The sequence below is a fragment of the Betta splendens genome, chromosome 9, assembly GCF_900634795.4.
Source record: "Betta splendens chromosome 9, fBetSpl5.4, whole genome shotgun sequence".
NCBI lineage: Eukaryota > Metazoa > Chordata > Actinopteri > Anabantiformes > Osphronemidae > Betta > Betta splendens.
In genome coordinates, this window is record NC_040889.2 from 30,284,645 (window position 1) to 30,295,633 (window position 10,989).

Below are 10,989 nucleotides of genomic sequence, written 5' to 3' on the forward strand. Positions count from 1 at the left end.
ATTTGAAAGATTATGTAATATTTGGACCATCTGACAGAGGATGACTTAGACCAGTGAATTACAGTAGGTGTGTGCCTCAAAATATCAAAGAATTAAAATATTAAAATATCTGGGCTATGGCCCCCACATGACATGTATGCATAATTTGCATAATTTGTTTGGGAACAACTGAAATTGATTTGTTATGGAATAAATATTTATTCAGTTAATATATTTAAATTATTGGCTTTTTTCTTAGATAATCACCGAAGTTCCAGTAAAGCAAAACTATTTTCTATGAAACTTCTAGAAACACCCTCCTCCCAGATGTGATCTAAAGCAACGCTTCCCATTGGTTTGCTTGATTTACAGTCCCGCCCACTTCATTTGCCAGATTCGTGATTGGACAGCGTTCTAGCGGCGTCTCTAGAGCGTCTCCGGTGATAGGCTATAATGAAATAGCGGGGAAAAGGTGCAGGTTCAAACATATTAATACAAAAGGTAATGTGACCACAGTGCGTCCGGAAAAAAGCAGCTAGCAACATTACGGGATTTGTTTTGGCCTGTGTCGGTGAAAACGTAACGTTGACGGGATGGACGCTTTCCCCCATAACGGAGAAGTTGCGGAAGTTTCCGACAAACTGGAGAAGTAAGTGAAGCCGTTGTGAACGTCACGACTAGTTTCCAGTCATTTTCCAGTCAGCATCAAAGCTAACGTGACTTGATGTCACATAGCAGTGAGTTAACCCTCGTGTTATGCTCATCTTTTATGTACAACTATGATGGGACAGGGGTCGTGCCAAAAAGCGACTGTCTGCCAGAAATCGATTGCCGCACGCGGGAGTCCTTTGCTGGGTTATTTAAACAGGTTTAATGAACATCCAGTTCACTTGACCAATGTCTGTACCTCTTTGAGACCAGTACAACCGATAAGGTGCTGTTTTTACGTTGCCAAAAAAGTGATTGTAGCCAATATATTTTTACAAGAAACTTATTTCTGCGTTACCTTAACTCCCTTGTTCCGTGCTGGGTTATTTTAACAGATAAATAAAGGTCTAGTACATCTTAACACTTTCTGGACCTGGTTGAGACTGCAAAAACGAATCGTAGATCTGATACGTAATGTCAGTCACGATCGACGATCGAGAGAGAGAGAGAATTACGATGATTCCTGCAGTTGTTTATACCAAATCTAAATATTTACAAGTTATAGCAGTTTGAGACGGAAATAGGCAGCTGTAGTGTTTGTGCTCATGATACCAAAATCTTCCCTTTCTGAGGCAGTAAGACATTGAGGCTGTGAAGGCAAACCTTGCAGACGAAGAGGCCTTGTTTTTGGCTTCCAAATGCTCAACAGGGACTTCAACCCTGTTCTTTTGGATCATTCTGACCATTGTAAGATTTCTCTTTAGAACCTTCTGACCCACACTGTAGCTTGTGAACAAGTTCCCATAAAAACTCATAGAACACCTGGAATTTTGTACATTTTAGATGGGGTTAAGAGATAACACTGAAAGACTGTAATGTCTCACAGATTCGAACAAACCAATCATATATGTGTTTCTTTTAACCATTTTTTAGCCTTTACATTTACTGCTGGGTCAAATTTAGCTGAACAGCATCAATGTAATATAAACATGTAGGAGGGGATTGCATATATGTGAAATGAACCATTTTTATTTCCAACATAAAAAAAAGTAGTTCATTTCATTCAAATGACCTCAGATTTCATGATTTTGTGCAGTGTGTATTTCAACACATGCAGCTCATTGTTTTAACTTCCATGCATTTCTTATGTATTATTCAACTTTTGTACACTCTTTGTTTTCCGGTTAAAAATGACCAATCATTATAAATGACAGCGGAGACGAGAGTCTTTGCCAAGTAGAGTCTCTTCTACAGGACCAGCACACAGGTCATGGACAGCACCATGACTGATCAATATTCCCCAAATCAGGCATTGGATTATATATTTGATCATTTTGATGGGGCGGAAAGAGGCTTTTGCACTTTTGCAAGTTGCTGGCACATCATGGCAGAGGACGACAGCACGCTGAACCATGGTGTTGTTTTCTTAGAGATAGGAAGACATATGAAAAACAGGCATTATATGCCATAAATGCAATGCACATATTTGCAAACCCCATACAAGAACCTGCAACATGTCTGAGGGAAAAACATTGTTGTTTAAAAGCCTGATGTTGTTTTATCAGTTTTCATTCTACTTTGGAGTAGTTCTTTAAAATACTCCAAAAATTTTTTTTTTTTTAACAAGAACACTAGATGCATCAGTTCAGATCAATAAGGTGATTGGGCCTTAAAGGAAGACTTCACTGATTTTTAATAAGGGTTGAACAAAACGACTTCGGGTAATATTTAAGAGTAAAGTGACACTCAGATTGCTCTATAAATTTTATTCCTCCTCTAAGACGCCTCGGCAGATGGTTTGCCGTGGGCTCAGATACTACAACTAGTGCTTCCTGGTTTCCTCTGTACCTGCCCCAGCAACGGTCAGGCTGAGAGGGGCTTCTCTATACAACATAACTTGCTCTGAACTTGTACAACTAACCATGAATATCAGACTGCATGTTGAAGTACTCGCTCTCTTTTAAATAATCTACAGCGCGACCTCCGGCCATTGAATATTGGTGCTGTAAGTGTATGCGAGGAAAACAATGGCAGGCTGAGCAGTTGGGTAGAGCGCAAACTGTGGAAAAACCAGGAAGCAGTAGTCTGTGAGCCGAGGCAAAAAAAGAGACGTTTCAGAAGCTTTGCAGAGGAACAAATAATAATTTTTCTGCATAGATAATGTGGAAGAATCTGAGTGCCCCTTTTTTTCTTACCCAAGGTCAGTTTGGTCAGCCCCCATTGAAAATCGGTGAAGTTTTTCTTTTTAAAGAATGCGTATTGATTTAAAATTTGAATTGTTCACACACAAAAAAAGTTGATAATATATTCTAACACAAGAAATATGGAAAATTAATACATTCCCACAGTTTTTAAGATGAGTTTTGATCATTGGTCATTTTTGACAAAGAATCGGAAATTGTTTGACATGAAACAAACACAAAATGAGGGTTAATTTTGTTTTTGCCTTGATCAATTCAGTAGCTCCACCTAGAGTTCAAACCAAAAAAGTGCAATACCGGCTAGTGTCCACATCAGGCTCCTGATGTCTCAGAGTTGTTTACTTTCAATGCAAAACATTAAACACGCATTTCACACAGGAAGCTGTTAATCATTATGGGATGGATGACTCAGTCTTTGTGTTGGCAGGTCTTTATCCATGGACACAGGTGACAGGATGGAAACTTACCAAAGGTAATGTTAGCCGTTCACATTGTTTCAGCGTAAACTCAAAACAATTTAAAATTACAATAACCCAAATAATAATCAAATAGTAAAAGCAAAATTGTCCATCACAATAGAGGACAGAGAGGAAACATAAAAAAGTCAACAGTTTAGCATAGCTGCAGCCAGAGCCAGCCCTGGCTGCAGCAGTGTGTTTAATCAAATAGTGACCCTATTTCAATTTAAGTTAGTAGTTAACAGTTAATACTTAAATTTGCAAGTATCAAGAGGAGTTGGCACCCATCACTTTGTTCACCTACTTCAGACAACCAACCCAATGACAGTTGACTGTCATTGGGTTGGTTGGCATCCGGTAACAGGATGCCAGAGTGTCACTTTTTCACGTCACTGGTCTCTCGGTGTAATATGTCTGGACAACTCTAAATAAGATGAAGTCTGGAACCCAACCTGAAACATAGTGGCCTGCCTTTTATATCTTTTTGCTTTCAGTTAAGTCATAAACAAAAGTAAAACCCAGATGCCCAGACTTCAACAAACAATTTAAGATGATTTTCAATTAAAGGCTGCAGCCAGTTTGTCCTGAAGCTAATTCTATGTTTAGGTTAAGAGATTTATTTGTAGCATATTAAATGAGAATCTAGTTATAAACCTTTCAGCTAATCTGAGTGTTCATTTCACACCAACCTCAAATAGAAAAATATCAGTTTACTCTCTAACATTATTAAAGAATGGCTCTGGTTACTGCACTATCATCCTATTTAACCTCTGCATTTCTTTTCTTTTCAGATTCATTCGAGAGGGCAAAGCTGTTGCCAGACATGGAGACATGCACAAAGCGCTAGAGTTCTTCAAACTGGCGTACAATATTCACCAGAGTCAAAAACTTGAAAGCAGGATGAAGAAAATCAAAGACTTTCTTGCTCAAAATGACTCTGAGGAAGAAAATAATGAGTTTGTCAACGTCAACAACAGTGGTTTAATGCTTTTCAAAGAGCTCCATGATAAACTTTATGATTACCAGAGAAATGGAATCACCTTCTTGTACAGTCTTTACAGAGATAATCGTAAAGGTGGGATCTTAGCAGATGACATGGGTCTGGGTAAAACCATTCAGGTGATATCCTTCCTTTCTGGCATGTATGATAATAAGTTGGTTAAACACACACTGCTGGTCATGCCAACTTCACTCATCACTAACTGGACCAAGGAATTCGCCAAATGGACCCCTGGTATGAGGGTCAAGGAGTTTCATGGTGACAGCAGAGAGAGAACCAGGAATTTAGAGAAGGTCCAGAGGCAGGGTGGCGTCATCATCACAACATACACCATGCTCATTAACAACTGGCAGCAACTGTCGTTGTACCATGACAAAGAGTTCACATGGGACTACATGATCCTGGATGAGGCACACAAGATTAAAAGCCCAACTACCAAGACAGCCAAAAGTGCCTCTGCTATACTGTCTAAAAACAGAGTTCTTCTCACAGGAACTCCAGTGCAGAACAACCTGAGAGAAATGTGGGCGCTGTTTGACTTCGCCTGTCAAGGAAGTCTTCTTGGAACTGCTAAAACCTTCAGATCTGAGTATGAGAACCCCATCACCCGTGCCCGGGAGAAGGACGCCACTCCAGGGGAGAAGGCTCTTGGTTTTCGCATGTCTGAGAACCTTATGGCCATAATAAAACCCTATTTCCTTCGCAGGACCAAATCAGAAGTGCAGAAAAACAAAATGAACTGTGCTCCTTCAGTGGAACAAGCAGACAAGCAGAGCCACAATCCTGAAAATGACTCCGGAGCAGCCATGCCCACGCTGACGAGGAAGAATGACTTGATCATCTGGACCTATTTGAGCACTGTTCAGGAAGACATATACAGGCAGTTCCTTTCACTAGACCACATTAAGGAGCTGCTCGTGACCACCAGATCCCCCCTGGCTGAACTAACCATTCTGAAAAAGCTGTGTGACCACCCAAGATTGCTGTCAACTGGAGCCATAGCCAAGTTGGGCCTGGAGGAACGTGCAGCTGAGAGCCAGTATATGGACAATGTAGATCCTGACAGTCACAGCATCTCCAACGTTCCTGATGACACCTTAATATCAGAGTCTGGGAAGCTTGTTTTTCTGTTTGCACTCCTTGACCAACTCAGGCAAGAAGGCCACCGCACACTGGTCTTTGCTCATTACAGGAAGGTGCTTGACATCATTGAACGCATTCTGGGCAACAGAGGCTTCAAGGTCCTGAGACTAGACGGCACGATAACACAGATTGTAGAGAGAGAGCGGCTTATTTCCTTGTTCCAGCGAGATGAGCGTTACTCTGTCTTCCTTCTGACCACCCAGGTTGGTGGGGTTGGCATTACCTTGACTGCAGCAACCAGAGTAGTCATCTATGATCCAAGCTGGAACCCAGCGACAGACGCCCAGGCCGTTGACAGGGCGTATCGCATCGGGCAAACCGAAAACGTTGTCATATACAGGTTGATTACCTGCGGCACAGTGGAGGAGAAGATTTACAGACGACAGGTTTTCAAAGACTCCCTTATCAGACAGAATACCGGAGACAAGAAGAACCCGTTTCGATATTTCAGCAAACAGGAGCTGAAGGAGCTGTTCACTCTTGAGGACACGCGGTGCTCGTCCACACAGCTGCAGCTTCAGGCCCTGCATTCTAGACACCGATGGACGGACCCCGAACTGGACGAGCACATTGCTCACCTACACGGCATGGACATGTTTGGCATCTCTGATCACGATCTCATGTTCTCACTTGATGTCAACCAGGAAGAGGCTCCAGAAAACCTGGAGGAGCACCAGTACATCGAAGGTCGAGTTCAGAAGGCGCGAGAGCTGATGAAGGCAGAATCGGAGTTGCAAATGCAGCTGGCAGAGACCATGGCAGAGGGCACAGAACCAGCCTGGCTCAGACGGCCAACGGACGCCAATAGCAAAGTCACACAACCAAGCCCTTCGCATTCACAAATTGACAGCAACTTTAAGGGCTCACCAGCTGTAGTGGACTTGGATCAGTCGAGTTCTGACAAGGAGAACAGCCTATGGAATCAAAGTAACCACGTTATTCATCTAACTGCAGATGAGAGTATGAGAGAGAATCAACCTGCTGTAGACGTAAGCCAGGACGGAGCTGACACCACTGACCAGGCGGTTCCCCAGAGGTCTGTAATGGAGGCTACATATGCTGCAGACATCTCTGGTCAGGAACTACTGCGCCGGACTGTCACTTCTGAGGCTGCAGACGTCTGCGTGCAGGAACGACTGGACCGGTCTGTCACTTCTGAGGCTGCAGACGTCTGCGGTCAGGAACGACTGGACCGGTCTGTCACTTCTGAGGCTGCAGACGTCTGCGTGCAGGAACGACTGGACCGGTCTGTCACTTCTGAGGCTGCAGCAGGTGAAGGAAGTCTACTATATATTACAACAGTTGTAGAACATGAACAGCCGATTACCAGGACCCTACAGTCCCTGTACGGCACCAAGATAGATCCGAGCTGTCCTATCACACAACTGAAGAACAAAAAACTGTCTGTCTTGCAGGCATCAAATTCAAGCTTCAAAGCAGACGCATCATCCAGAGTGAGCACTGGGGTTGAGTCCTTTGAAGGCAACTTCAATTTGCAGCTGGAAGACAGTGACATGTTTTTAGACCATGAAGTTGTCAATGACCAAGAGAGCGAAGCTGAGGAAAGGAAGCTGCTGTCACAGTTGCAGATGGATGGGACATTTGATGTCAATAAGTCTCTTTCTGAGATGCAACACAGAGAAGCACTGGGCAATAAAATGCACGAGTCGATGAATGATTCTGTTATAATAATTAGAAAAAAACGAGTTGCAGTAATTTACGATAGTGAAGATGAAGGTGATGTTGAGAGGCAGGATTTGGTAAAGGGTCAACTTGAAAACTCCTTCAAGGCGCTTGGTGCCTCAACACCTAAATCGGTTCCCTCTGCTTCCCCTTCTTTGAGACGGAGCGGTAGAGGAAACACCTCTGTGGCTTCTCATCTGTCACTACTACAGTCAATCATCCAAGACCTGGACAACCAGCAGGACATGGTTGATGAAAAGGAAGCAAGTGATGATGGAGATGGTTCAAAGAAGTATTCTGATGAGGCTGAAGAGGAGGAGGACATCATTGGCCATGACTATGAGCTTCAGCTGGAGGAAACAACTGGAATGACCATAAACACAGAGGAGGAAATGAGCAGCAATCTTGAGTTATCAACCAGTGAACCAGAACTTGAATCCACAGAGCGGATGGAGCAGTGCACCATTGATTCAGGAGTCACCACCAATGTGTTTGAGCAATCTGAGAGCTACCACTCCTTAGTATGCAGAGGGAGGCAGAGCTACAGTCAGGGGAAGCTGGATGACGCGCTGGGCTTCTTCCTGAGAGCTATCGACATCCAGCCTGGAGATCCCGAAATTCAGCTCATGACCATCCAGCTATACCGACAGCTCAGCCAGAGAACGTAGCATATCCCAGGACTCCTGAGGGAACAGCGTGCTAGGTTTTGTCTTGGTACTTAATTTTTTTTATTGTCTTCTGGTGCTCGATGACTTTGTTTCTTCTTTATTTCTTTAACATATCTGGAACTACAATGAGCAGGTGTTAATCAGTCAACTGTTTTCTGCTTTATATATGTAAGTGTATCATAACATATAACATAATGAATATGAGGCAGAGTCACAATGTAGAAAACCTTTGAGCCAAAGAAACCGTGTGATGCCCTGACATGTTTTGGGACAGAATGGAGCCAAGTGGTTCAGAGGAGGAATGAATGTACTCAATCCAGGCTTCCACAGATCCACAGATTATCTTTATTGATCAGATAAATTCTGGTTATTATGCAATAACTATATGTTCTGCATGTTTCAATCTATGGCTAAAGGTTTCAACTGGTGACAATGTTTTAATGTCTTGTTTCAAAACTTAAAACAGAAATAATTCTGGAGTTGAAGTCAGAATATTAACATTTCAGTCTCAACATTCCAACTAATAAAATGTGTTCGAAAATGATCCATTTCTTATATGTGCAGGATGTCCAATGTCGCACAGATATTATTTCTTACCAGTATGTTGCAGTGGTGACATTTTGCTGGAGGTCTGTGTGTGGACTCTTGGTCAGTGTGACGTCTGCTGACGTCTTGTTCTGGGCACCAAACCAGCCCGAGGTTTTCTGAAGAGAAACGAATTCAACCAAAGTCCATTTATGAGTTTCACAGTTCACTGCTTCGCTTTTATTCTGCTTGCTTGAATGCAGCTCCATCATTTGCTGCATGTGAAGAAATTTTTATGAGGAAATAGTCATCTTGCATATTTGTCTATAATAGTTTGGTATTATTACAGTAATATTTCAATACTGTCCAAACCATGTGACCTACTGGTCCAAAACTTGCTCCACAATTTATAATTAAAACTGAACAATACTAATACTTCTCAGTAGACTATTATTAGTTTGGACGTTTCATTTTTTCTTTTATATAATTTCAATGTATTTCAATGCACTTTGTGTCATTTGGCATCATTCAACAACCTGAGCAAAAAGTCTAGGATATCTACATGATATCTATCATTTATTTATAAATTATTTCTGGTTGTATTTACATAGTGCAGTAGTATTTCCAATACTAAAAATATTATTTCCAGTATATATACACAATACAAGAAAATGCTTAATTAACATGTTCTAATTCGCATAAGAGACAGTTCCACATTCCTTCTTTGGCCTTTTCAAACTCTGCATTCTTCATACTTAGACACTGAGCATGAAACCATCTTTCACACTCATTGCGCTGGACCTTTAAAATGTTCATGATTTACTTTTCTTGTTTTGTGACAATATAATGGTTTCATTCATTTCTGAATCTTGAACTTTTGAGCCAGTTTGTAATGCCTGGTCCAGATCCTGGAGGTTTAAAAGTGGCACAGATGGCACAGTTGCGTGCTCATCAAAGACTGAAACAAATTAAATAGAAGAATATTTTGGAATTGCTGGCTTCTAATTTTAAGCTATACCACTTGTGTATTATAACATATAATTTTAAGACACAGCAAACTATTGACGTGTTAAGAGATCAGAAATTTTATGTGTTGTAGCTTGTAAGTCAATTATTATATATAACCAGGACTTGAGGTCCCAGGGCTCACCTCTCATTTGCCATTTCCTTTTTTGAAGTTCCAAAAGTCATTCTTGGTATTTGTGCAAAGGTTTCCATCACAGATTTTGCCATCTAAACAAATAGAGGTCGTTTTGCCATGTGTTATTACAACATTTTTATTACATACTGGTACTGTTTTTTTTAATTAGCTTAGTAGTGTTTTTTTACAAACACTATACAAATTATGAAATTACCTTGATGACAATCACACCACAGCTATGTCCATCCTGTTGAACGTTCACCTTTCCACCTTAGGTCCAACCAGTCAGTTTTTGCATAACACGTTCTCCTCATTTTCAAATACTCCCTCAGCAAAAGTAATGTAAAGTATGTGGTAATGGAATTCCAAAGAACCTTTTTTTTAATCACAGAAATCTCACTCAAGTGTATACAACTACTTCTCACTTTAAAACCTTTCATTATGGTTCAAATTAGCTTTACATCATAATCCTTTACTTACCATGACCAAGGGTTTCAATTTGTTTGTTTTAGTGTTTATGTTAGGCTTACTGTCAAAATGTATACAACATTAAATATTCCTAAATCATAAAATACATTTACAAAAAAACATTATTTACTGGATTTTCTTTGCTGCATCTTCTGAATCCTACAACTCTGATGTTGAAGCAGCTGGATCCACCAGATACACCATGCTTCTTGCTGCATTATGGTACTATAGCAATACAGCAAATAGTAATAAGAAAGTAGTAAATAGTAACAGTTGTGTTATTAGTTACTGAGACAATTTCATGTAATAATTGATTTGTTTGCAAGTTCTCACCGTGTTTGCGTGGGTTCTCTCCGGCTTCCCATGGTTCGACAAACATGCATTAGGTTATTTGGTCACTCTAAGTGAGCAGATGTGTACCACAGTAAAGGCAGGGATTTACTGGAGTGTTGAAGAATATATACTTTCAAAGGCTCTGTCAAGGTACACTGTAATGTTTTCCTTGTTAAGGGATAGGAGTACACTGTCGATCAGAGCCCAGCTGTGTTCAGTTTCAATCTGTGCTATCCTCCTTTTTGTAACATAACACAGCTTCCTCCTGAATTCCATGAGCCAGTATGAAATGGTTGGGATTGAATGGCTGTTTGAAAAAGCTCTGCAACAGGCAAAACCAGTGCATAATACACCGCTTATCTTGATCAGGAATCTTCTGTACAACGCTGCCTGTTGCATCCAGGTGATGGGTGATGACCTTTTTAAATGCTCTGGTAATATTTGGATTTGGACAGATGAACAGCAAAAGGATCTATCTGTGGGCTCTGGAGCCATTTGCTGCTGCATGACTGCCACTCTGTTTGATTATTTTTTGTGTTAGCATGAGCTCAAGCATCACGTCATAAGAGGTAAGGTAAGATAAGATAAGATAGGCCTTTATTTGTTCCACAATGGGGAAATTTCCATGTTGCAGCAGCGGTATAAAATGAGAGCAGTGCCAAAATTATTCACAATTTAATTAAAATTAAAATGTATCCCATGTATACACACATGCACACTGAGTTGATGAGTAATTCCACCA

General features: G+C 41.0%; 1 protein-coding gene across 2 annotated transcripts; it reads left to right on the forward strand.

Moving 5' to 3' along the window:
- Positions 1-424: 424 nt before the first annotated feature.
- On the forward strand, positions 425-8,394 carry ercc6l (excision repair cross-complementation group 6-like). Of its 2 annotated transcripts, XM_029163729.3 has the most exons (4): positions 425-628; positions 3,256-3,300; positions 4,078-6,701; positions 6,845-7,042. In XM_029163729.3, the coding sequence occupies exons 1-4, from the start codon at positions 573-575 to the stop codon at positions 6,898-6,900; spliced, it is 2,781 nt and encodes a 926-aa protein (XP_029019562.1). In that variant the 5' UTR covers positions 425-572; the 3' UTR covers positions 6,901-7,042. The 2 variants fall into 2 exon arrangements, with proteins under 2 accessions (XP_029019562.1, XP_029019561.1); XM_029163728.3 differs by having other exon boundaries at positions 427-628; positions 4,078-8,394.
- The last annotated feature ends 2,595 nt before the right edge of the window (positions 8,395-10,989 follow it).

Coding starts and splice junctions, on each gene's coding strand:
- ercc6l (XM_029163728.3), top strand. CDS start 573: ATGGACGCTTTCCCCCATAACGGAGAAGTTGCGGAAGTTTCCGACAAA. Junction 629..3,255: donor GTTTCCGACAAACTGGAGAA/GTAAGTGAAGCC, acceptor TTGTGTTGGCAG/GTCTTTATCCATGGACACAG. Junction 3,301..4,077: donor AGGATGGAAACTTACCAAAG/GTAATGTTAGCC, acceptor TTTTCTTTTCAG/ATTCATTCGAGAGGGCAAAG.